Source organism: Herpailurus yagouaroundi, unplaced genomic scaffold, assembly GCF_014898765.1.
Source record: "Herpailurus yagouaroundi ecotype Mexico unplaced genomic scaffold, PumYag 192, whole genome shotgun sequence".
Classification (NCBI taxonomy): Eukaryota; Metazoa; Chordata; class Mammalia; order Carnivora; family Felidae; genus Herpailurus; species Herpailurus yagouaroundi.
The window spans coordinates 19,158,019-19,185,332 of NW_024412423.1; the positions used below are offsets into that span (position 1 = coordinate 19,158,019).

The 27,314-nt window shown below is 51.5% G+C and overlaps 1 protein-coding gene across 4 annotated transcripts in view; it reads right to left on the bottom strand.

The window, feature by feature from the left end:
• Positions 1-27,314, bottom strand: part of ACSL6 (acyl-CoA synthetase long chain family member 6) — a 65,968-nt gene that overhangs the window by 35,747 nt on the left and 2,907 nt on the right. For 3 of the 4 annotated variants that reach the window (XM_040444411.1, XM_040444410.1, XM_040444412.1), the window contains 8 exons: positions 12,835-13,055; positions 10,605-10,719; positions 9,622-9,686; positions 9,256-9,357; positions 8,646-8,745; positions 7,899-8,077; positions 6,860-6,892; positions 5,273-5,324 (listed from right to left, as the gene is read on the bottom strand). In XM_040444411.1, the coding sequence (XP_040300345.1) occupies positions 5,273-5,324; positions 6,860-6,892; positions 7,899-8,077; positions 8,646-8,745; positions 9,256-9,357; positions 9,622-9,686; positions 10,605-10,719; positions 12,835-13,055 (867 nt within the window). Of the gene's footprint in view, positions 1-5,272; positions 5,325-6,859; positions 6,893-7,898; positions 8,078-8,645; positions 8,746-9,255; positions 9,358-9,621; positions 9,687-10,604; positions 10,720-12,834; positions 13,056-18,552; positions 18,684-27,314 lie in introns of those variants that run through there. The other variant, XM_040444413.1, reaches the window with a different exon arrangement.

Below are 27,314 nucleotides of genomic sequence, written 5' to 3' on the forward strand. Positions count from 1 at the left end.
TTTGACAATAAATTTCATATATAAATTTAAAAAAAATAAAATAAAAATGTGATATGGAAAATTTTTCAAGTTGCTCACATGGAGGAACTGGTGAGCATTCCTAGCTAGACCCATGGCAAAGTGACAGAACCACTGTTGCTCTGTTTCTCTTATTATCTGGAGCAACATCAATGGCACCATCTTATCAACATGAGATCTACTGTCCATTCCCCACCTTCTACTCATAGGCTGGCCATCCCTTCATTTATTTTCTCTCCAGCTGCTGAAGGAAAAAAAACCTCTTAGTTTCAGATTCTGCGGATGTCACTTTGGCTTTAACCAGTATTCCTGGGCTGGCCATCCATGGCTGATCTGCAGAAAGGCATTTCACTAGCTGAAGGTCTGCCCCAGATGGATGTTGGCTCCAAGTGAGAGCAGTTATGGGGTGAAGCTGAGCTCGAGGTCTCTCCTGCAGGGGTGGGATGGGAGTGGGGCTGGGAGCAGTGACGGGCCCTCTGGCTGGAGGTTCCTCTGGCTGCTGGCTTCCACTTTCACACAAAGGTGGGTTACAAAAGACACCGGTGACAGAAATGCTCTGGAAGTTTTATAATGCGGATAGAGTGTTCATCTCCCTGCTAGAGGCTCCCAACTCTTCTTCAGGATTGAGTCCTACTTTCAACAACCCCATATCCACCAATTTTTTGAACAATCAGACTTGAGAGCTGGTAGAAACACAAATAATAACTATAATAGCAGCCAGGTACTGAAATCCATGACTGTGGGAACTGTGCTAGGCATCTCATACATACATACATGGTAACTCAGTTATTTCTTAAAACATCCTATATTACAGATATCAGATGGCTTCATTTAATATTCAAGCAAGTTGAGGCTTAAGAGAGGTTAAGAAATTCTCCTAAAGCTGCACAGCAGGAATACCCAGATGTAGTTTTATGCATATGGTCACATAAGTCTTGAACTGAATGGCACAAAACAAATAGGTCAAAGAGAGTATTTTCCCAAGATCCCACTTTTGAGCAGCCACAGAGGTAAGGCCGATGGGCATTACATGCTCGGCTAAATGACTGCAGATGACTGAGCTTTCCTGGGTGCCCTCAATTAGAACAGAAGAGATGCTCCAATTCCAGGGGCCTCTACCCACTCTTCCTCCCTTCTTCTCCAGGCAGGGTACATCTCGTTCCTGCTGTATCCAGAAGCCTCCTCTCTCTCTCAATCCACACCAGAGTTTTAAGGGCTCTGCTCCACTGAGCAGCACCTCCCTTTCCTCTGTCTCTAGTGGCTCTTTTTCGATGACAAAAAACACTTTCAGGTGTTTCCATAACAAGAGCCCCACCCCCTCCATAGCCTCTGCCAGCTCCACTCTTGGTCTGTCATTCCTTCAAAGCTAATCTATTTTTCACATAGATTCTCCCTTACAGCATAACATACATATGTGGTAAATTGCCCAAATAAGTGTACAGATCCAATAGATGTTTTTGTTCCCAAGCGAACTTACCTGGGCAACCAGCACCAGATCAAGAAATAGAACATCACGGGGCATCTGGGTGGCTCAGTCGGTTAAGCGTCCAACTTCAGCTCAAGTCATGATCTCACGAACTGTGGGTTCAAGCCCTGCGTTGGGCTCTGTGCTGACAGCTCAGAGCCTGGAGTCTGCTTTGGATTCTGTGTCTCCCCCTCTCTATGCCCCTCCCCTGCTTGCACTCTATCTGTCTCTCTCTCTCTCAAAAATAAATAAATATTAAAAACAATTTCTTTTTTTAAAGAACTAGAACATCATCAGCATTCCAGGGCAGCGTTATCCTGGACGGCAACCATTATCCTGACTTATAAAACCGTAGACTAGTTTATTGTTCTTGTAATTTTATACCAAAGAAATCATGCAATCTTTTGTGTCTGGTTTCTTTCACTCAATGTACAGTAAGGGAGAGGATTCTATTGAGGTATACCATTCTATCGCTGATGGGCACTGGAGTTGTTTCCAGATTTTGACTATTCAAACAGCGATGTTTATCAACATTATGGAGCAAGCCTTTTGGTGACATGGCCATGCTTCTTGAAGAAATTGTCCACATGTGCTGATGTGACATCCTCACCTCCCATTCACTCCTCATTCCACTGCAATCAGCTTCTGCTTCCAGCCTCCACTCCACGATTAGCCCTTGCCAAGAGCACCAGCAGGCATTTCTGTGGTGGCATCCTTTGGGTATAGTTTAGCCACCAGACAACACTGACAGATTCTATTCACTTCTAGCTCAGCCTCCACTTGAAACTCTTGCCCTCATCATTCCTCTCCTGCCAGTGCTCCCAGGCCATGTTCCCAGACAGCTATTTCCTCACTCAACTCTCCTTTGAAGCAATATTTTCTTTCTTGCAGCCAATCCTTTGCACATGCTGTCCCCATGCTGAGAATGTCCTTCCTCCTATTCTCCTCCAGCTACCAATCTTTCAGGACTCTGCTCCAGTGGACTCTGCTGGGAATCCTTTCTGTCCTGCTCTTCTGACCTCTTGGTGGCATAGTGCTCCATGCACTCTGGGATGTGGACTCTTGAGGCAGTGACCACATTGTACTGAACTGCCCGGTAACATAAGCTGTGAGCTCATGAAGACAGGGGTCTGTCTTATCCATCCCTGTGACCTCAGCCCCTAGCACTAGGTCTGATGCATACTGGATGCTCCATAAATGAGCTGAATGAGTGAATCGATATAAGTTAGAAAAAGAATGCTAAAAGCATAGAGCTTGAGAAGGATATATTTAAAAAGATCGCTGTATTTTCTTCTCTGGGAAGAGAGGGTACATGAACTCATAGTATATGTCTTAACTATCACTCATGGCACCCAATTTCCCAAACAAGGCTATATTATACCCACAAATTCTCTTTGTGGGGGGTAGGGGCTATCAGATTCCAGTCCAGCTAATAGTCATTCTGAAATGAACAACGAACTGTATACCCACCCAGTAGCCATCCCTGAGTGTAGACAAACCCCATCCTCTCACCTCCTGCAGGACTGTCACAGCCTGACTAGGGGTTCCATAGCACTGGCTTATTCTGGGGATCTCCACAGATGTTTCCATCATATAGCAAGAAGAAAATCTTCCCAGAATGATTCCACCAGAATCATGAACCAAATGTCAGGTTTAGATCATACGTTCCATCTTTCCCCACTGAAAGAAGAGTGTGGGCCCCTGATGAAGCTGGGAACACAGTTCAGAAGAGAAGCTATATCCGGGGTTTGTGATGCTGAGGACAGGCAGGGCTGAATGTGCTCGAAAACAGGATGGCTACCAGAGGCACAGCACAGGCTCATGCTAATGCTAAGGAAATCCAAGTACAGCCGGGCAGGGTGATAAGAGGTCTGCTCAACCCCCCAGCTCTGCCCTTGCACCAGCAGCGCTTCTATCGAGGGAGGCTTGGGCACTAAATCACAACCTGTTTTCCTGGCTCCATATGACCATCTTCCACCACACAGAGCTTGGGCAGGATGGCTTAGCTTCCAATTGTGATTTCATGGTTTGGAAAAGCATGGGACATGAGGCCTGCCCTCTACACCTAGGTGATAGCACATTTCTGCTCCATGAAGTTCTTCTCCAGATATGGAGGCCAATATGACCAAGTGACTCATTAAAAGCCTAGGGGCACTCTTGAACATCAAGGGTCTAAAGGTAAAAGCCACGGTAGTAGGGCGCCTGTGTGGCTCAGTTGGTTAAATGTCTGACTCTTGATTTTGGCTCAGGTCATGATCTCATGGTTTGTGAGTTCTTTCTCCTGTGTTGGGCTCTGTGAGACAGTATGGAGCTTGCTTGGGATTCTCTCTCTCCCTCTCTCTCTCTGCCCCTACCCTGCTTGCTCTCTTTCTCAAAATAAATTTAAAAAATAAATACATAAAGGCCACAATAGTAACCTGTTTCCCAACCCAGGCTGGAGAGACATATCACCAAAATTTTACGTATGAAACTCATGACAAAAAAAACAAAAAACAAAAAACAAACAAACAAACACCCACATAAACCTGAAGGGCGTTTTTGAATTCTGCGTTGACTCTAGATGTCAGCTACTGGAGAGCAAGGACTATGCTATTTCTTTTCTGATAAAAATTAGCCGTGGGGTGGAAATCCTCAAACCCACTGAGTTAATGGCAAAAATCCATCTAGATCTAACAAAGCCTTGTTTATCATGATCCATCCTCATGGCGGGTCTGCTTATGGGGCTGGGGAGGACCTGCCAAATGCCTTAGAGGCTGCATCTGCAGAGACTGTGCGAAGTTCCACTTTCACTGCGCACCCCATCAAACATTATCATCAAGGCAGGCCAGCCCTCCAACCAGAAGAAGAAGGCTGGAAACTTCTTGCCCATTCAAGGCTAGGACAAGTGACTTCCCAAGTCAATAGATGAGATGGAGTAGCAGCAGAGGAAGAGCACTGGGCGGGGGGTTCTGGAAAAAGGGCACAAGTCCCCTGCTTCCACTTGCTGGTGGCATCCACTCATATAGCATCCATGCCTGCTTGCCTCACAGGCCGTGCTGAGGCCCCAGCAGCTCAGTGACTGGGGGGAAAAGGCACTGCAGACTGTGAAGTGCTGTGCCTGTGGCCACACCCCAACTGTGCACCCTGCCTCCTCCAGGCAGCCTTCCTTGGCTATCCCTGCTGATGCTGCCCTATGCACTCCTCTCTCAGCACCAGGCATGGGGTGAATCATTTCTGCTTGTCCTCATCCGACATCCATGCCCACAGCATACCAGCCCCATCCTTCAGAGTTTCTGCACTGCCTTTTTCCACACCATTCCCTCTCTGGCACTTTCAACCACCCTATCACAGGGAGAGGCTGGGGAGGAGGTGGCAACAAGCCTAGGTGACTGGCTCCTAGCCACCAGCAAGTGGTAGAAGTGGAACCCAAATCAAGACTTTCAGACACCAAACCCCACACTTTATCTGTGGTCCCTGACACAAAGGCCAAGTCAGGGCAGGAAGGAGAGTGGTGAGAGCTGCTTCTCAGCAAGGGATGATGTGACTCAGCTACCCAGCCCTCCTCTGGCCCCAGCTCTAGGAAATGGCCAGCCCCCACCCTGACCTCGCAGTCCACACTATCCATGTCCCACCACCCATGCTGCCTCCTGCTGGGCACTGGGAGCCCATGGTCTGGAATCAGGCATGGGACAAGGCTCAGCCCATGCCTCAGAGGTCAGGGGGCACCAGAGACCCCTGCAGTCACACCACCAAGGCTGCCAGAGAAGGTTGCAGGTGGCCCCGGCTGGTGATCTGGGTGCCTCAGCTCACCTGTTGTGCCGCTTGTGAAACACACAATGGAGAGGTCACTGGGCTTCGGGGGCTGCAGAGTTGAGAAGAAGTGTATGTTAAGAGGACCCAGAGTGGCCAGCCAGGGCCCGAGACCCCTGGAATTCTCAACCAGCCAGCCTCTCTGTGCACCCCCACCCGCCACGAGTGGGTATAGAGTCGTGTGCCTGCCCCTGCCTGCAGCCGTCAGAAAGGTGGGCTGGCAGGTCCTCAGGAAAGAGGCTGAGGAAACTTGATGGGGGCTTGGACATCCATCTGTCACACTAATTTCTCACCTGGTCCTGCTGCCTCCCCAGCTTGAATCTGGGATGGGATTGGACTATAGTGGTCACATCTAGGCCTCTAACAAAGACCTCACCTTCTCGGTGGAGAAGTTCCATCCTGCCTTCCCACTTTCTCCCAAATGTCTGGGGTTAGGCCTGGGGACAGAATGTGTGGCCCAGGAACTGAGATTCCCACTGTGTCACCAAGACTGCTCTGTATCAGACCCTGGCCCTGGCCCAGGGCACAGAGTCCTGGGGTCACCAGGAGGAGCCTATCACGTCCGCTTGTATGCAGAAGAGATGACATGAGTTGGGACTGAGGGACAAGCAAGATCTCTCCAGACAAAGGGAAGATGGGCTCTGGAAGAGGAACTAGCCTGGTTACTGGTGGAGGCATGGAGGCAAGGGTGTGCCAAGAGTTTGGAAAATGGTGCTCCGAGGCTGGGGTATGGTATGAGGGAGGTGGGCATACACCAGGGCTGCCCATGAAGGGCTGATCTGCATATGAGAAAGCTCAGGGGCAGGTAAGAAGAGTGGGAAGGACTGAGCTGGAGGGAAGACTGGAGGCAAGAGGCCTCGTAAGCAAGCTTAAAACTCCCACACAGCTCTCCCAGGAACAGTGACCGTCACTGGTGACTTGACCCCAGGAAGTATCACTCGGGGGTAACACACAGAAAAGTTCACGGGGCGCCTGGGTGGCTCAGTCAGGTCCAACTTCGGCTCACATCATGATCTTATGGTCCGTGGGTTTGAGCCCCGTGTTGGGCTCTGTGCTGACAGCTCAGAGCCTGGAGCCTGCTTTGGATTCTGTGGCTCCCTCTCTCTCTGCCCCTGTCCCGCTTGTGCCCTGTCTCTCAAAAATGAATAAACGTTAAAAAATTTTAAAAAGAAAAATTCACAAAGATGAACAAGGACAGCAGATGTTACAAGGGCACTTGGCCCGGGGTTCACTTCTAATTCTGTTGCTTCTCTTGTTCACCCCATCCTTGTAGAGTTCACTACCTACAAGGGGAAAAAATAAGCCTTCCCAAAGAAAAGGCCTCTGGAGAACCAAGGGTAGTGAGGAATGGCTGCCCTTTTTTCTCCATCTTAAACGTCTGACTCCTGTTCCAGGTCCCTCTCTACACCCTCACCTACACAAGTCCTGGTTCCCTGAGTGGGTATTTCCAAAGCTGCTCACAGCAATGGCTTATTAACACAGGGGTGCTTCTCTGACCCCCTAGCAAGGCCCCGTGCATAGTGAGCGTGGTCTGTGAGGATAAGCCCTGCACACCATCAATAAAGACCTGCTGGCAGATGAGCTTACCACAGGGACGTGATGATTCCGTTGGCCACACTCCTGGAAGAGAAAACCATGATTTTTAAAATGCTCAAAAGTTCTGATTGATCAAAACAAGTGAATAAACAAAAAATCAAAATAAGCTTGGCATGGTGGAGAAACCACCTCCTGCCTATGTGGAGAAACCACCTGAGTGGCCTCTTCTTATATGCACGTCCAGGCCTAAGCCACCCCACACATTACAGACAGGGGCCTGAGGCCCAGGGAGAGGTTAGACACTGTGCACGTGCACAACGGGGGAGACAGCTTGAGGTGTCCATCGGGACACATGCTCAGGACAGAATGGCTAGGTGGCCTACACTTCCAGATAAATGGTCAAGGCTAGAGGGGCAGATGGGGGGTTGTCAGCATAAATGTGGCCCCCAAACCATGGACGGGTACAACTGCCCACATATTACAAGTATAGTTGGTGACAGACAGGCAGGTAGGAGAACACCTGGAGAGCTCAGGGGCCTACATCCAGAAAGGGATGGTGGGGGTGAGCTGCTACTGAGGCGGGCGTGAGGCCCTGGGGACCAGGATGTCCTGTGTCACTCTAGCAGGCCACAAGCTGCCACCAGCCTGATGCCTCTGGGGAGGTCATGCACAGAAAAACTGATTCTGCTGGCTGCTGGGAGTTTGGGACACACTGAAGGAACCTCTCAAAGACTCCTGGACCTCATGTCTGTAGTATTGAGGCTCACACAGGCTGATGGCTAGCTGAAAACATGGAGGCTCCAGAGGCTATGTAAGTAACTCTGGGGCAGGCTGGCACTACCATATACCTATTGGTGCCTGTGTTATTCAATGTGCCAGCCAACTGAGTCTGTCACCTAGAGGATGCCTATAGGCACCAACCTCACCACCTGCCACCAGCCCTTGTAAAAGCCTGCCCTATCTCAGCCCTGACACACCCTGATGGCCCAAGATGTCCACCCCGGGGCATGAGAGGGGCAGATAACCAGCAGTCCTGGCTCAGCACCCAACCAGCTACAGCCCAGTAAATAGCCCAGAAGCAGACACTCACCTCCACGGCCTGCATGGACTTAATGACCACCCCACACTCCTGCCCTCGGTCTTTCAGAGCTTCCTCGAATGGTTCCATGACAATGATGAGCTTCAGCCCTGGAGTCTCCTTCCTCTCCACATGTTCTAGCAGAAGCACAGCCTTCTGAGGTTTATCCACGACCACGGTGCTGATGTCAGCTGAAGGGACCATTAGGAAAAGTCAGGCTGTGTGAGCACAGGCTGTGACTGTGGGTAGCATGTGCTAGGCAGCAGAGCCATGGGCTGTGTGTGTCAAAGCTTGTGTGTAAATAAATGCAGAAGACAGGCTATGTAGGCTATGTGTTGTACACAGAGGAAAGTGCATGGAGCTTAGGAGAAACAAGGGCAAGAGGCCAAGGAATGTCCTGGAGCAGATTCCAAGCATTCCTTTGCTCCAGGCTCAGGATCCATAATCTCAGGTCTGCTTGAGGTTATTTGCCACCACCACCCCGCTTCCCCCGCATGTGCCCTGAGCTGAAAAGTAAGCCTCAGAGAGTCGGAAGCCTGTGTGGAGGCTGCTGCAGAGGCTCCTTCACGGTAGCCAGGCCCTGTGGAAGATGCCTTCAGGTGAAGTCCAACTGGGGAAAGCCAACTCAATGGCCAGATTGGAAAATGTTCTTTGAGAATGGAAGCAAAGTGCTTACTAGTATCAGACAATTAGCGTAAGCTAAGAGGCTGGGGTCCAGGGGCTGGCTGCCAGTGGCAAGAGGAGGCAGTGGTGACTCACCTGTGTTGATAATGTAGCGGATAGCACCAGGGCCCAGGGTGTCATATAATGGGATCACCACCATAGAATACGTGTAGCAGGCAAGCTCTGCGATGATCCACTGTGGAGACACACAGGTGCGGGGTTGGGGGAGCACAGAGCAGATAGGAGAGCTGTACTGCTCTTATGCCCAGGCAACCAGGGTACTTGTTCTGGGTCTTCCTGAGAAGGTTCTGTTCTGGCCCTCTCCACGTTGCAAGGAATCCATGAGGTTAACTGGTTGCACCTGCTTCTCCACAGCTTTCTAGAGCACGCATGCCCCAGGGAATTTGGGGCCTCCAAATAGCCCAAAGCCTATTTCTAGGCCTTGTGGCCTTCTTCCCTGGGTTTTTCTTCCCCCATGGCTCAGGAAACACCTGTTTGTGGGGCTGGGTGGGGTGTAGATGGAGCTTGGCTGAGATGTCCACTCCTGATTAGGGGCAAAGTCAAAGGAGTCGGTGGTGGCATGGAACAAGTACATCCATGTTTTCTCTTGTCCTAGGCCCTACACGCAGTTTGACCAGGGCTGTTGTATGGTACCCAACCCCCTATTCTACTGAAACCTCTAAAACCAATCAAGGCAGATGCTTACCTCTGGTCGATTTTGTGCAAAAACACCAACAAACTGATCTGTACATGCTTTACAATTGTGTTGCAGAAGTCCGGACCCTAGATATTCAGCCCTGTCGGCCACCTGCACATGGACATGGGGAAGTGATGGAAAGCAAGGACTTTTAGCAGGGGAGGGAGATTCCCAGGTAAGGATTCCTACAGGTCTGAGACCTCCCTAAGACCCTACCCAGGTCGGCTGGAAGTCCTCTGAAGTTGCTGCTGGGAGTCTGGCAAACAGGCCATGCAAGGAAACAATGACCCTCTGAGACCCTGCAGGGTACCCACAAGCCCCACAATGCCAGATCTACATGGGTCGACAGGGTGGGGCCTGTCCTCTACCACTCACCTCCTGGTAGGACAGCCACTGATAAGGTTGCTTGGGCTTCCTGAAGCCAAGACAGGGTCCATTCCCTGCAGAGAGATAAGCAGGCCTTGTGCCAGGGAGGATGGTAGGGTGGGTGTCACCTGCATCTGCTCATCAGATAGGTGAATGGACATCCCATCCTGTGGGGTGGTCCATGGGTCAAGCGAACTGCCCCCAGCTGCCTGTCTAACCTGCTGAAGCTGAAGGAGGCCTAAAGCACACAGGCATGACATGTCCTCAAGGATCAGGGAGGCCCTGGAATAAGGACTAACACAGTGCCAGTTCCCACCATGACCTGTGTGATGTAGCCTCAAGGGGACACAAAGACATGGGGACTATGAGGCAGAGATGGAGAGTTGCCTCTCTGACCACTTCCTTTTGACCCATACCCTGGGTCACCCAGACATCCCAGAGGCTCAGGCTCTGAACCATGCCAGCCAGAGGCCTGGCAGTTTGAGGCTTAGCAGGGGCTGCCCATGGGAGATATAAAATAAGGGCCAAGGAGTGCCTAGGTGGCTCAGTTGGTTAAGCGTCTGACTTCAGCTCAGGTCATGATCTTGGGGTTCATGGGTTTGAGTCCTGCGTCGGGCTCTGTGCTGATAGCTTGGAGCCTGGAGCCTACTTCAGAATCTGTATCTCCCTCTCTTTGCCCCTCCCTGGACCACATTTTCTCTCTCTCACTTTCTCAAAAATAAATAAACATTAAAAAAATTTTTTTTTAACTATGAGCTAAGAGATGGTTTAAGGTCAGGCAGTGCTAAGGGCTAGAACAAAGCTGAGGTCAGCCCTTCGGCCGCATAATGCAGTTACTTCCCTGAGTGGGAGGAGTGCCAGGAGTTGCTTTTCTCCTCTGAACCTGGCAACCACTCACCTGCCACGCTCCTGGTTCCCTGCTTGTCGGCTCACACCTTTGCACCTGCTCAACCCTTGGCAGGGCTCCTCCAGACCCTCACAGCCCCTCTCACCTGCGATGCTAAGCCCACGGCGGAACACCTCGTACATGGTCCTGGCATCATCATAATAGTGGGTGAGCAGCTGAGGGCCATCTCCAATCACAGATCGCCGGGCCCCGCCACTGTCCTACGAGCCAAGCACAGGCCAGGGAAGCTGGCTGAGGCAGGCATAGGCATCAGGGGAGAGCACCAGTATGCAGCAGGCTGTACACGGCGTGGATGCACACCAGGGCCACACAGTTGGGACTGGGACATGCTCTGTGTGCACTCACACACATGGCCTACACACACCTGGACGGTACACACACAACCTCTACACACACTCACACACATATGGCTGGTATACGCTTGACCTATATGCAGCTACACTCAAACACAGTTGGCTCACATACACAGGCCCAGTACACTGGTCTCCCATACATGCACACAGCACCTAAACACTGCGTGAGCACACACAAAATGTCCATAATTTCAGTGACTGTTCAAATATACCTATGGTTCATTCATACAATGGAATGGTGAGTGTTGGCTAGAGTCAGGCTACCCTCTGGCATCAGGATCAGCCTGGAAAGGTGGCCTTCATCCCATCATCTGTTGCTGCTGTACCCCTAGGTTAAGAAAAATTTGGGTGCCATCCATCATTCACATAATAGCGTGAATTAGTTTGAATACTGGCTAAAGGTGCCTGTCCAGGAACACTCCTGCCCATGCCACATGACCCCTCTACGGCACGAATTCACCCTGTGTCTGCTTACTACTAAAAACAAAAAATAAATCTATGCTGCTCCCTCCAGGATCCTGGCCCATGGGCCTTTGTCCTTGCTGGCCTCTCAAAGTAAGTTATAATTAAAATTACCAAATAGTCTGGTGCTTTCTCTGTGTCACCTTACCAAATCCTTACCACAACTCAGAAAGCAGATACTCCTTTTATTACTCACCTGACAGTTGAGGACATTGAGGCTCAGAGAGTTAAGAAACTGCCAAGAACCATACAGCTAATAAGAGGTATAGCCAGCCCTTCAGGGCTCCTGTATACCAAACGCCATACTGGTAATTACTCTGCTAGCCTGTTGGTAGCCCTTCTCCGCTGTCCAGCCACTCCATATGAATCTCCATTTCCCAAAGCCACCAGGTACAAGATCACATACTCACATCTTTGCACACATCATGCCTTCTGCTGGAAAAGTGCCCTGAACATCCCCATCCTATCTAGACCTGCACCCTCTCCTAGTGGGCAAAACTCTGCTATGCTCATGGTTGCCAAGATCGAGAGCAAAAAAGGCAGGATGTTGAACTGTATATGCAGCATGATAGCTTTTAAAAAGAGGGGCAAACATCTATTCGCTCACAGATGATCATTACTAGGTTTCCCTGGGGAAGAAAAGGTGGAAGCTCTTCAGTCTATGACCTTTTTCCCTTTTGAAGTGTGAATATATTATCTATTCAAAATTAATAAAATTTAAGAAAAAGATAATTTTTAAAAAGGCAAAATAGGGGCCCCTGGGTACCTCAGTCAGTTAAGTGCCCGGTTAGTGATTTCGGCTCACGTCATGAACTCCCAGTTCACAGGATTGAGTCCCGCATGGGGCTCTGTGCTAAGAGTGCAGAGCCTGCTTGGATTCTCTCTCCCCCTCTCTCTGCCCCTCCCTCTCTCTCTTTCAAAATAAATGAATAAACTTAAAAAAAAAAAAAAGGCAAAATAAATGTCACAAGCTTAAGAAAGAAACAAATCTCACTAGTCCTTCTAGATTTAGTCTGGAATACCCTTGTCCAAGCTGGGCCACTCCACCTTTCCTCCCCTTGGTGACCTTCTCTGTGAGTCCATGTGCTCTGGGGGGACAGGGGCACGGGTGGGCTCAGTTCAGAGTCCCAGCTCCAGACCATGGCTGGGCACAGAGAGACTCTGGGAGGGAATTTATCTGGCAGCTCCTTGAGAACATTAGATTTTCTACTGAGGCACCAGTGAGCCAAGTCTTCCCACCCAAGAGACAGGCAAACTAGAGGCCTGGTGCAAGACCATGATTGGGCTCTGCCCAGGGTTCAATTCCTGGGAGAGGCAGAGCAGCATCTAGCAGGAGACGCTGCTCAAGGCTACTGGGGGGCTTAGTGGTTCACTGCTTGGGGAAACCAAGATTCTCTGCACCATTTTAGGTAAAATCGGCTATAAGCTTGGCTTCTACCTTCAAGATACCTGTCCTCTGCCCACTCCTTTCCACAGCCCAGCCACTTCCACATTGCTCACCTCCACTTCCTCTGACTGCATCAGGAGGTTGCATGGTGGTTGTAAGGCCTTTGGCCGGTGAGTGAACCAGTAGGCGAGGATGGCAGCCAGAGCACCCATACTCACGAGGGTGGTGGCTGAGAGGCTGCGGAAAAACTGGCCCAAGTCGCCCAGCTCGGGCAGCCGCAGCAACCTCAGTATCTCTTGTGTCTGCATCTTCTCCAGAAGTGAGAGGATGAACTCTGTAGGAAACAAGAGGTAGGTGAGAGAGGAGAGCTGATGGCAGGCTAGGGAGGAGTCTGGTTCTGTCCTTCCATCTGTCTTGGATCACAAGTGACAAAATGACCTTGGCCAGGCCCTGGCCAAATACAGTAGGGCAGGCCCTGGGTTGGTTGGGGTGTACAGTCTTCTTGTGCAACACAGTGTATCCCTAGACAGGCCTGTCCAGGTGACAGGCCAGATCCCTTAGCGGTCACACTTGACAGTCAGACATCCGGCCCGGTTTTCCTGAGAACCATATGCTCAAGCCCTAGGCCATGGATGACAGATGCTTCCCTATCTTCCAGGAGCCAGGGAATGCTCTGAAAGCTCTGGAATTAATGCCTCCTGAGCCCCAGGGTTTGGGTGCTCTGCCTCTCCTCTGTGTTCATATTATTGTGCTTCTCTTTGCTCCTGGAGTATGAAAAGCACAGTGACCAGAATGAGTCGGTGAAGGGGTACAGGTTACTCCTAGTCTACCTCAAAGTTCCCAGCACCAGGCCCTGATCCTGAGGGAGACAGAGAAAGGAAAGGGAGCAGAGCCCATGGACCCTCTCTTACAGGTGCCTCTGGCCCTCATGACATGAGGGCAATCATCTCTCTGGCAAGGGTCCAGTGAGTGACACAGCAGGGCTTCCCCAGGTCTACATCCTCATCATACCATAGGCTCTTCTTGAAGAAAAGTTGGAGCCACAGTCTTGCCAGGGCCAGAGGTGATGCTGGGGCCAACTTTGTGAGGAACAGCAAAGTTACCAAGAGCAGCCAGGGTGGGATCCAGGTACTGCTCCCTGGCCCCAGACTGCTGACCACTATGCACTACAACTCTGCATGGCCACTGACCAAGCACCAAGAGGCACAGCTGGCCCCACCATTAACTGAGCCCTGAGCCGTCCCCCTGGGACCCAATCAGCTCATGTCCAGAGGACACAGAAGTGGCATAGGGGAACTGATGGGAAGGGAAAGGAACCAAGGCTCAGAGAGAAAGGGCTCAGCAAAGTGCTGTGTGCACTTCTAGGGGTAACCAGCACTCCTTGTTATGTCACATAAAGTGGTCAGGACTCCATGCTTGCCCACCACAGTCCAAGTGGCGACAGTGGGCTAATGAGGGCATAGAGAGGATGGCCTGGGGTGGACAGTGGAAGTGTTGCTGTGAGAAATACTATTAACTAAGTTTGGTTCAAAGAGAGCAGGTCTCAGGAGCTGCCACGTTCTCCTGATGGCCACTAAATGAAGCAATGATGGCAGGGCAGACATATGGCCAGTTGGGCTAAGGGTCTTCACTTCACCCAGGACTGAGAGAGGCAGTGAGGATGGACCAGGCATTGGATGCTTTTATCTGCACTAGGGCATCTTCAGTGTCACTGCCCAGTAGGATTTGAGGCTACAAGCACCACATAATACCTATAGGTCTGCCAACCTAATGAGGGCTGGGTAAGCTCCAGGCTGCCATGCACCACTTATGGCCGCTCTCCTTACTGGCCCTTGACCTTTGGAAGCAAGACTGTGGTTTTCCTTTTTGGAAAACAGTGAGAAACCCAACAGCAGCTACTCTGCAGCCATAGGATATGAGCCAAACAGCAATTGCTTGACCCCAGAGAAAGGAGCAATCTGCTGAAATCCCAATAAATTATATTTGTACTAAATTGTAACATTACCACATCAGAGATGAGATCAGTGATGTGCAAGTCACTGCAGAGAAAGCAAGTAAATCTTGATTCAAATCCCTTCTTCTCCACTTATCAGTGACACAAGGTTGCATATAACTCACCTCTCTGGACCTCCACTTGCCCATCTTTAATATGGGGACAGTATCACAGAGGCATTTACTCATACTGTGCCTGGCATAGTTAGAGGCACGCCATGACTAAACAGATGGTTAAGGGGTATGGTTGTCAGACCAAGGAGGCAGGCCCAAGCACCGGGCAGAGGTGGCTGGGCCCTGGATATGGTCCCTCAAGAGTTTATGCTCTATAGATGGCACAACAGGCTGTCTGAGTGTCTGAATCCTGGGAACACTCATGAACCACCCCCAGGTTCTAGCTGCCCCCTGGAGAGCAGAGAAAGTGAGCCCCCAGCCAGCCCTCACTAAATTCCTCACTGAGTTCATCATTCTCACTGAGTTCCTGAGCTGGAAACCCAGTTTTACTGGTAGCCTCCTTGAGCTAGATCAGTTTTGAGGCCATCTCACAGGAACAAATCACTCCTGGCATATCGATCACATTATGGTTCTGCACCAGCAAAGAAGAGGCCCAGCTATGGACCCCAGTGAATTCACCAAGGAAAACCACTCTGGGGAAGACCCTGGGCAGGCAGCCAGCTAGTTTCCTTGGGACATTTACTTCCCTAAGCTGCAGATGGGGAGACCAAGTGACAGCCCTGCCTATCAGAGAAATAACTCAGTACACATAGTGGAAAATCCGGATGTGTTCATCAGCTCTTGGGGTGGGCTCGGAGCTCATTGACATTTCCTCTAATGGGCTGAACTGGTTCAATGGGCTGAGAAGCCTCTGACAAGCCTTAAGAGCTCAGCTGTACGGTCCCCCAAAATTTTAGAAAGAACCCTACAGTCCCTAGTCCTCGGCCATTGCTCATGGGCCCTGAGCTACAGCAGAACGTGGGTATCTGCAGCATTCGCTGATATCCACAGAGCACAGCCCAGAATGGCCATCCATCCATCCATCCACCCAACCCCCATTCACTCAGCAGACCCTCACATGGTCACTACTCTCATCTAGATCAGTGCTGGACCCTGGGACAAGCCAGATGTGGGCCTGCCCTCCTCCTGGGCGACTCATGAAGGAGAGGACAGGGCTGTGCAGTGTGGTCTGGGCTGTGATTAGGCATGGGGAGCCAGAGAAGGTGCTCGGCGCAGGCATGGAGAGTCAGGACAGGCTTCTGGCAGGGAGTCATACTGATGTTGAGATGGAAAGATGAAGAGGAAAGGATGTCCTGAACAGAGGGAAGCAAACGTACAGAAGCTAGAGCTGACAGAGAGCAGAGAGCACTTAGCCAACTGAATATTCCACTCAGCAAATAATGTCTGAGCCCAAGAAATCTTGTACAAAGGTCAATGTCACAAGTCTGAGAGGCTGGCCTCCTAGATATGCAAGTTCTCAGAAGTCACCAAAGTATCACAGGCCCCAGGAGAGGGAAGAACAGAACTTGTCTAAACTTGCTGAATTCCTGGTGTCCAGGAAGCCCTTGCCAAAGGTGGAAACACACAGACTCCACAGAAGAAGGTACTTGCCATCCACAGATACAGAGGGGGCAACTAGGGAAGCCAAGATCCAGGGCCCAGACCACAGCCTCCCATACCACTTCCCCATCCCTGCCAACATTGGACCATCATATCCACACCTGTGCCCTCATTTGCAGTGGGGTTGAACCCACAGGTAACCACCTCCAGACCTGCTCAGAAAGGCCCAGGCCCAGGCTGCAGGGGAAGGAGGCAGCACAAGGCCACCAGAGCCTATGAAGCGGCATCAGGCAGTCAGGCCCCTTCGCTTCTTCTTCACTGTGCACACAGTAGGGGTGGGTCCTTCAGACCGTCTTCTCCTGGCTGGGACCTTCTCTCTAGATAACCCATTTGCCTGGGGCATTGGAGGGTGGTGGAGAAAGGGCTTGGCTACCCACTCCTCCTCAGGCTCCTACTTAGGTACCCACCCTTAAGGAAGCATCTGAAGTGAATGTAGCAACTCTGGCCCTGAGGCTGGGCCTGCACCCCTCCCTGCTGGGTAGCAACCAAGGGAATCAGTGGTGCACATATCATGCTCCTAGGCTTGCTGACCTTCTCAGACATTCAGGGCTGCCTGCGTATACCCTTAGATTCCCTGCAGACCTGGGAGCCACTGCAGGGCAGAGCTGCAAATCCAGGTCTTCTGAGGACATGGGCCTGAGAGCCAACCCACGCCACCAAATCCTTCGCATGGGGGCAGGGTAGAGTCAAGGCCTGGGGTCTGGTCTCATTTCATTATTTCAAAGGGCCTTGGCCTCCTCTGACCTTTACTCTCTCTCCATTAAGCTAGGGTGGGGTTTGGTGGTCCCTGGGATCCCAACAAGAGCTGCCTCTTCCCACACCCCAGGAGGCTCTCCTGGTGGCAGCAGCATAGGATGTGGGATGGGGGTGGGCTGGGCAGCACCTAACGGAATCAGTGGTGCACTGTTGCCAAGTGAGTGTTTGTAAATATTCAGCTGGCAGGAGGACCGCGCCCTTGGCACAAACTAGTCTCCTCTCCCCCAACATATCTTATACCTCTTTGTCCTCTGGCACAGAACAGTTCAGGACCCCAAGTGGTGGCACAGGCTAGGGGACTGAGAGTCCCCCCCCATCCCTCCCCTCCTTGTACCATGTTCTCCACTGATTTGGGGCACATGGAAGGTGGGTGGTGAGTGGCATAGCTGTCAAAGCCCAGGAAGGGGAAGAATAGGAGGAAAGAAACCCTGGTGGGAAGCATATTGGCACCAAGGTGGCAGGGTGGCAGGGGTAGAGCCCCAAGGCACATTCCCTGTTGGAGATGGCCCTGAGGCCCTTGGCTCAGATCCAAGAACCCTTGGCAGACCCAGCCTCCTAACTGCAGCACTCTAGACCTTCACAAGCTACCTAGATGGCTCTGTCAGGGCCACCTCCTAAACACCTCTCAAAGCTGACTGCTCCTCTTCACCCCCACAGCTCATGGCCTGGTCCAGCTACCACTAAGTGCAGTTCAGATTCCCACACCAGTCTCCTCATAGGCATCCCTGCTTTTAACCAGTGCTTACACTGATACCAAGGTTATTTTCCTGGTACACAGATAGGACCATGTCATGCTACTACTCAAAAACCTTCTCTGGCTCCCTACCACCTTAGGACAAAAGTCCAAACTCATCACGCCAGTACTGAGGGACTTCATGACTCTCAGATTCTTTCCTCCCCTTTAAATCATTCAGGTTCCCTCTGCATCCACCCGGAGTGGGGTGGGAATTCTTGCAATGGGGTTCTGGGTCTCTGATGGTGGGCAAGCACAAGGCAAGCCACCAGATCATTAAAGAACATCCTCAACTCTCAAAGAAAGGCTTCAAAAAGAAAATCACAACCTCTCCCAGGGCCCAGGGTTCCCAGAAAACAATCTAGGGAGAGGGCCCAAAGGTAAGTTCTGGTGCTGCACTGACCTGGTCTGAACCTTGACTCAGACTCTTGATAGCTGTATGACCTTGGACAAGTCACTTTATCCCTCTGGGCCTCTGCTCAAACAAGCCAATGGATAGACAGAGAGTGTGGTGCCAATCACACAGTAAATGAAACACTCAGTAGACAGTAGTTAGCTAACGCGGTTACTCCATCTCTTTGCCAGCCAGAACGGCTCAAAGATAACTTGCAAAAGTACATGCATTTATACCCTACCTTTCCAGAGGGCTCCTGGCACTGGGGAGGCGGCTGAACTGGTCCCACTAGTACCAGCCTCCCTTTATAAAGGGTATGTGGGGCTCAGGGAGAGAGCTTACCACATCTTGAGCAAGGCACAAAAGTGGCGAAGGCCCTGCCCCAAGTGTGCCCTCCTGGGGACAGCGGATGGCAACAGCCGCCTGCTCTGAGAAGCCGGGTGGTGGTGGAGGCGTTAGCAGTGGTGGCAGAGGCTCCCTGGCGGCCGTGGGAGCAGGTCTGGCAGGACCTGGGTACAGAACAGCTCTATGAGGAGCTGCTGCCCCCCCCTCCCCTTCATCTGCACATTGGGCAGCACTGGCTCAGATCAGCTTAGAGCCAAGCAACCCGCCTTAACCCCCACTCTGCCAGGTTTCCAGAGCTCCGTTCACTGCTTCTCCTCCACCTCCACTCTGTCTTCAGTCCTGGACGGGAGTTTGCCAAATGGGTTGCTTAAGGACAAAGCCTCTTTACACATCCATCCATGACACCGATTAGGGGCCAGAGCCTCAGCCAGGGGCTGGGGACCTGCAGCCAACGTGACTGGCAGAGGTAGAAGGAAGTAGTGGGGAGTGGGGGTAGGGATGCCAGATGTCCGGCTGAGAGAGGCATCTAGAAGCCCTGGAGACTCCACTGCCAGCCCCTCCCAGGGACTGTCTCCACTCCCTGACTCCACAAGGTCACAACCTGTCTACTTGGGGAGAGGAAGGAAACTGGTCACATTCCCAGATATAACACCTGCTCAGAGATACTCTGGACCAAGGATCAGGGTCAGCAGGTCTCTTCTGAAAACCCTAGTCCAGCACACCAGCCCCTCCTTAATGACTGCCCTTAGAGACACTGTTTCCTGGTTTGCCAGGGACTAGCCATCCTGGAGCCAGAATCCACACCCAGGCCTGTTGGAACCAAAGCTGATCTCTGACATCTCTCAGCACCTCTGGCAGACAGACTGGGACCAGAGGTCCCACAGACTCCCAGGGCCTCACTCCTGCAAGGTTTGTCTCCGTGGGGTTGGGGGGAGGGGGTCAGGTATGGCCATTTTTCACTCCTATTTTGGTGACCAGCATGTGGCTGGGCACACAGTAGCAACATGGTGGCCCCTGCTGAAAAGTAAAAGACAAGTCCAGGCCACAGTGGCCAGCTCTCCACCCTCCAGGCCCTACCCAGAACAGGTGATTCCGAGTCTGCCAAGATGGACCCAGTGTCTACCCAAATCCGACCTACCTCCTCAGCAGCAGGACAGTCCCATGCCACAGTCCAGTGCTCTGAGCTCCCTTTTAAGGGGCTGTGTGCACAACTTGCCTGGAGTCTAGAGTTCACAGACCTTGCAACACTTTGCCTGCGGCTGATGGAGCCTCTATTGCTCTCCCCACCACGTGGGGCAGGCCCTGAGGGGAAGTTCTTCCCACCTCAGTAGCCCCCACCTAGAATCTGGCAGGTGCCTATCTCAGCCCGCAGGTCCCATCCTCCTCCAATCCACCTGGAAGAAGCTTTAAAATACATACACAAATGCCTGAGGACCCAAGTTCTGTTCACAAAGCTCCTACCTCATCCTTCTTAGCAGGATCCCTACGTTTCTCTAGTCATCTTCAGAGATGTTTTAAAACAAGACAAAATCTTCATTTAAATGCCTCTCAGGGCAGCTTTCAGAGCAGGAAATTCAGCAGCCATGACCAAGGTCCTGGCTGATGGAAAGCCACATAGGGTGCTGGGGACACAGTCACAGCAGCAGTTCCATCCCAGGAAGTTTGTGGCCCCATCACTAGGTTAAGAAAAGCACAGATCTTACCATAACCTGTGCGGCCCTGACACGCAGACACGCAAACACAGCAGCCACGTATCTACCCGGTCCTCACAGATATTCATGCCTATCTCTACTATGTGAGGCTTTCTCTCCATCTTCCTCTTGGGTTTTAATTAGAGTCACAGAACCACAGACGATTGGGGCAGAGATGGGGCCCAGGGCCTCCCCAACCGGGGAGGTGCGAGGGGAGACACACTGCACATCCCCCAAGAGGCTAGGATGCAGGTTGCTGGGTTACACAGCAACTCACCTGCTGAGCTTCCCCAGGGAGCCTGATTATAGCTCCGAAGGCTCAATTTAAGCCCTTTCGATGTGGAAAAGTCCACCTACAGTTGGCTGTGCCTGACTGCTGAGCAGGGCCACCACCTGTACCTGCTAGCCCGGACTCACCGTGAACATGCCTCCCTTTAGCAATTCATTCAGTGCAGGAAACAGCCTTCACTGCCCTCTGATACCTCCCCACCTTCCTCCCACCATGCCGGCACCTTTAAAGAATCCCACTCACCCTAAGCCCTGGTCAGGGAACATGGGCCCACATTCCTGACGACAACACCAGGAAGCCAGGCTCAAACAACACTTTCAGGAACTTAAAAATACAAATAACCTTGAGGACAGAGAAGTGAACAGAAACACAGTGTCTTTCACAAGCTCTGAGATAAACGTTGTCCTTACCATGAATCGGGCACAACTAAAATTTCAGAGCAAAGAGGGGGCATCAGAGGCTAAAACTGGCAGAAGTCCCTATGGAAATATTTACCGAGTATGATAACCAGGGCCGATGGTGTGGATGAGCCTCAGCCTCATTGCCCTTCCTTCCACACCAAGCCCTGGGACAGCAGGCAGGACTTGGGGATGCTGGTGAGGATCATGAGCACTGCACAGGCAGAGGGACACCCCCTGGCCAGGCCCCACCGTGCAGGAAGCCAAATCCTGTGGCTGCAACATGATCCTTTCCCCTCCCAGACAGTCCATGTTAGGACTGCCAGTGTTCTGGCTTCAGGAGCAGTGATCCATTTCCGTCACCGGCCCACGCTGAGGACATACTGTGAACCCAATAGGTTCAAGCTCAGAAAGGGACCAGAGGCCACTCCTGGCAGGGCCAGGGTCTTAGGGCTCACTGCAGATGGCCGCGGCCCAGGATGTGACCTCCTCCAACGGGGGTTCTGCTAAGATAGGGTTGTGGGAACTGAGGTGGGGGGACAAGAGAGGGATTTGCTCACCTGCTTGTTCACTCAGGAGCACTCAGGGACCCTGCTCAGGAAGGAATGCACAAAAGACAGGACCTGAGGCACATCCTTAGTCAGGAATAGGGAGGAAGGTGGGAATTGGGAGCAGATGGAAAGGAGTGTTCTGAGAAGGGGATAGACTGATAAAAGTAAGTTGCAGAAACAGCCTGTAAGATTTTGAGGCTCCTAGGAAAGTGGCAGGAGTCTGGTTGCATTGAGGAAAGGGGCAGGAAGCTGAGGCTGGCAGGATAGCATTTAGCTGCAGAAGAAAAAAGACTTGGTACTTGTATATAAGCCTCATGCCTTCAGTGTCACAGCCATCAGCTAAGAGAACCCACCAGCTCCTAGTAACCTGGGGTTTTAAGATGCATAAGTGCCTCCCCACCAGCCAAGCTGTACCCCTAGAACTCTGCTAAAGGGGCTGCTACTGTAGCCAGGAGCCAACAAGACTCCATTCCAACCATTCTAAGTGTCACTGTTTTTTCACAGAACAGACAATAAGCAGAGAAGAGAGAGTTTTGCCTTTGGTTAAAAGTAAATTTTCTGGAAAATTTGATAAATAGCTTAATTTTCTGGCTCCCCCATACTCTGACAAAGTTTCTCTTCGGAATGCCACAAAAAGAAACAAATCCACGTTTCACTTAGTTCAGTGGAAGGCTATGCCTGTCAGTGGGACCTTGCCATTTCCTGACTCATCCCTCTGGAGGTCAGAGTCACACAGCAGCCATCTCTCACTGCCCTAGGGCCGCAAGGTCCTGTTGTTGGCCACTGAGAGCCACTGGTGTCCACAGGGTTAATATCAGGGCTCAAGTGGCCCAGCCCTCAGCTGGGCAGGAGCATTGAGAACTCAGGCCTCCTTTTCAAGGCCAGGATGAATGGGGAATATGCAAATGCCCGCCTCCTGAGGAGTGCAGGGGAGGGCCTGGTGCTGTATCTTTCCACTCTGGGCCTGTCACATGAAAGGGTGTGTATTCCTGCGGCTGGCTCCGGGCGCCAGACTGGGGCTGTTCTCACCAGAAAACAAAAATCTCTTTCAGACCAAGCGAAAACGAGGCCCTGGCTGGTCCAGGAAGGCTGTTGGACGTTGTTCACACTGACCCACCGAGAGCAACTATCACTTGGATTCTCACTGAACCTGCCACCTTTCCAGATGGAGCCAGAGGCCTCTGTGGCCCCAGGGAAAGAAAGCACTGTGTTGGGTCAGAGTGGGTGGCACCAAGAAGTAGGATTGGCTCGTTCTGAGGATCTGTTCGTTTTGCCCCCTTTCGAAAATAGAAATGGCTGGATCTAAGGTCACCGCCTTTTATTTATGAGGGAACTTTGGTAATTTTCATAGTGTTGATGATTAAACATGGAGAAAGAAAAGGGAAGAAAAATGTAATGGCAAACGAAAGAACTTGCAGTGCCCAGAAAGGACTTTTAAGAATGGAGGCCGCGTGCATCCTCTGCCCACCTCGCCAGGAACTGCTGCCACACTGCCCTCAAACTGTGGGTAGGGTTTACGGTAACCCAGAGCCCAGCGTGCAAGATCACAAGCTTCTGGGACACTCCAAGGCTTGGACTCCATCCTCAACAGAGGCCCCATGACAAGATCAGACATCAATTTTGTTCAGACTTCCAGAGGCCAGAAGAGCTGCTTTTCTGACACCTGGGGGTCACCAGGAGCTGTCCACTAACCAGAGTACAAACCTAGTACCTTATGAAGTATGAATGCTACTCAGACTCCCATTAACAGGAGACAGTGACACAGGGAGACCTCAAACACACACATGGTGGTTTAGCCTGAGAGGAAATCTAGGACAAAAACACTTGAGGAACTGATTCAGAAGCAACAGGAGGTCTGGTGGCTGCTCTGCTGATTCCCTGCAAGCCAACGGAAACAGGCCTGGTCAGCTTCTCAGCCCAAAGAAAATGCCCATCTCTGATGAACACCCATTGCTGTTCCCTCCTCAGGTCTTTCATCTGTAAGTTGGGGCCAACAGTACCCCCATGAAGCCAAGAGGTCAGGCATGTCCGTGAGTGTTCAGGGAGCTACCCCGAGGGGAACAGGAGGTCAGAGGAAGGAGAGGAGCAGGAGGGGAAAGGACACTTCAGTACAGATGGAAAGGGTGCTTCATGGGTCTCAGCCTTCCCTGATGTCTGACCTGTGGCAAGGGATAGGGACATATGTACACACACCTCTCACCAGCCCACTGGCCAGGAAAAGGCTTGCCCTCCCTTTCTCTCCACCACTCCAAGATGAGCTAGGCTTGTGGGGAGAGACTGTAGGCAGGGTGGGGGGCTGAGTAAGGGTGAGTTGAGGGCATCTCCAAGAGAACCATGTCCAACCCATCTGCTAGAAGGCACTATCACCGTTAACACTGAAGCTCGCCAGACACTAAGCAGGGTCCTGGGGTTTAGGTGGCTTCATGCAACCTCAGCTCTAGGGGCCATAGCAGAGGGGCCAGAAGCACTGCCCTTTCCAAAGTTAAGGATTCACTGAAGGTCTGGATGGGTCCCGGTGAGTCCCCCTTCTCCGTGTTGTTAACTGCCTTCATCTCATTGGCCTCTAGAGCCTCGCCATCCAGCCTCTGGCCAACTTCCCTGTCCAACCTTACTGGCAGGCCCATATTTTATCCTGCTGCCCAGTCTCTGACTGACCTCACTGTCCCTCCCAGTGGCTCTTATGCCTATTCGACAGGATCTGCAGTCACTGCCCAGAATGGTCTATAGCCAAGGCTGGGCCAGGGGTTAGTGGTCAGAAGGACACTGACTGGAGATAGTTAGCCCCAGCAGCAATCCACATGCTGGAGGGTACCAAAGGGCCTTGTAGCAGGGCTGAGTCCTGGTTGGTCCCTTGGGATCCACCTCCTGTACTGGTGGGCCAGGCTGGTGTAGTGCACTGGGAGTAGGGTGGGATTCCTGGTGTTGGTTAGTGGGCTTGCTCCCAGAGCTGCCCGTTTGACGTGGGCCTGCCTGTCCTCTCTCTTTCCTCCAATAATCATCAATCACTGGGTCTGTTCCTAGCCCCAAAAGGTGTCATTCCAGATTTGCTTGTCCCAGGGTCTGAAAACAGAGATGCTGATTGTTCCCTCACTGGCACTATCCTGGCCTGGCTTCTTGCTCTAAAGCCCCAGAAGACACCTATCTCAGAATGCAGGCCTGAATGGGCAGATGGCAAATCAGAAGCCAGCACCCCCCTCCCCCACAACTATTCTCCATAGACAACCCCAGCCAAACACCTGAACTAGCTGTCAGGAAAGGAAAGATGTTCCTGGGAAGAGCAAGTAGGTAGGTACAGGTGGGACTTTTTGGAATCTAAAAAACCTTCGGGCTCTGAGATTACAGGTTAGGTCTCAGAACAGATAGCTCAGTTTGGTTCAGAATTTGTCCCAACCCACTTCCCATCTTTCCATTTCTGCCTATCATGGACCCCAAGCCTCACATGAATCAAAAGCCACAAAAAGGAACAAGGTCTGGGAATGACTACACCCACCATGAGCTCCCAGAGCATCCAAGCCTTGGTGGGAGACCAGCCTGGGCATCCTGAAGGACACTCCAAGGGCCCAAAGTAGCATTCCTGAAGCCCAATGGGTGGCTAGTGATGATTCTGGCCATGCCAATGCAGGAAATGGGGCCATCACACCAGACCATCAAGTGAGCTGAGGACCCTGATTAGGGCCTCCTGTCTGCTCTAGTTGGTCAGAGCTCCCACCCTACTGGAGCTCTAAGGAAACAAAATACCTCACCCTTAGAGAAGAATATCTTCCAGAAAACCAATTACCTGCAGGTATGAGTTTGGTCCTTCCCTCCTTCCTTTAGCAAAAACTTTTGGAGCACCTCCTTCTGTTCTGGGTTCTTAGCACTAACGGTTCCCCGTGAAGGCTGACCTGTCCTGCCTGCGAGGAGTTCATGCCTGCTTTCCCCTACTGTTTCTACCACACTGGCATCATCCCCAGTTGGCACCTAGTAAAAGCACACACAAGATCTATTATTTGCTAATTGATTTGTGGTAAGAGAATGGCTTATAAAACACATCATTATTAAAATAAATTATTCTCATGGAATTCTTCATATTACTTATTTATGCAGTAAACAACAGCTCACACTGTGCCTGGCCCCAGACTGGGGCACAGAGAGAAGAAACTCTGGCCCTGCCTTCTAGGAGATCATACTATAGGAGGCCCAAAACTGCAGCTCAGTGGGAGAGGTGACACTAGCTATGGCTTGTAGATGTGCAGGGGTAGTGTCACCTTGGCCACCCACATGTCCAGTTTGGGCTATGTTTCCTTGAAGCAGCCACTGTACAGAACAAAGCCCAGGATGCTTGGCTTGGTATTCTAGGGCCTGCAGAACGCAGCCCTGATGACCTCATTTGCCAAGCCGAGTTTGGCCACAGTCACTCCTATGGCCAGTCTTTCCTCAGACTAGTCCTTCTGCCTGGAATGCCTTGTTTCCCTACTCCCTTTCTGCACATCAGAACCCTGCACCTGCTTTAAGGAAGGCCTAGCTTGAATTAACATTTAAAGGGCCCTTTCCTATGTGCCAGCCCCTGCTCTCAGCACTTTATGTCTGTCCTCTCTTCAAACCCTCCCCCTTCCAAGGACCACTCCCTTACTTGTGCCCACGGACAAGTCTGCTGGAGGGCTCATGCCCTGGCTGCTCAGGTCTGATGGTTCCTCCCTGGACTGGAAGTCTGAGGGTATGGTCTGGCTCATAGCTCTTAGGAGTTGCTTCACCCCTGAACCTCCCTGAGTCTCACTGCGTCATTTTTTAAATGGGGATAACAGCACCACAGTGTTGTGGGGAAGATTAAAGGAAAGGTTAGGGAATTGTAGAACACAGGGCTTGACACATGGTAGGTGCTCAGGGAAACAGCAGTCAAATCAGCACGTTTGCAACAACACTTCCCCCCATAAAAACAACTCCCTCCCACATTCCATAAATATGTGAGTGCCTACTATGTGCCCCGCTAATCACATGGCTAATTACAAAGTGCAGCTTGTGTTATACAAATGCCTATAACTTTTGCCTCTTTTTTGCAAACAAGCCAGAACCTCATGCTCACTTATTCTGCTTGATGTATGTATGGAATAGTCCTGGGTCCCATCTGGGCCTGAAGCTGAGCCAAAGTCAGCCTTCTGAAGGTCAATCTAAGGGCCCTTGTAATCACATGGGACAGGAAACCAGCCAGAGCTGAAAGGCCCAGTTCTGCCGCCCTCTGGTGTTGGTGTGCTGTCACTGGTATGACTCTTGTATCCTACCACAGGCTGGGGAGGATAAGGTGCTGAGGTGAGAATTCTCCTACAGAGCAGTGCATCATGTGTAAATCCAAATTTTCTTTTGTGAGGCATGCCCTCAGCTGTTCTGCCTGGAGCCCCACAATATTTACAGGTCCTAAGTGCTTTCTTGGGCCCCCTATAATGGCCCCAGATCTCTTATCAGTCCTCTATACTACTGGGAGCCTGGAATCAGTGGGGGAAGATTTGATGGGGTTGAACTGAGCCAAGCTGTGCAAGCCTGCACCTTCCTTGGACACTTACAGCCAGATGGCTGCCACACCAGTCTCTGCCACCAGAGCCAGCCCTCATTCCCCACGGCCACAGCTGAGGCTTCCTACTTTCCCCTCCAGGAGCCCAGCCTCAACCTGAGCCACATCTAATCTCATCCAAACCATCAACAGCCTCTCTGCACCCTACCAGCCTCCATTCTCCCCCTGCTGGCACAGCCTGGCCAGTGCACCTGAACAGGGGGCTTCTCTACAGGCTAAAGAAACCTCCTTTCCTCCAGAATCTCCAGCTATCCAGACTCCATCTTCCTCCCACAATCTAGGCCC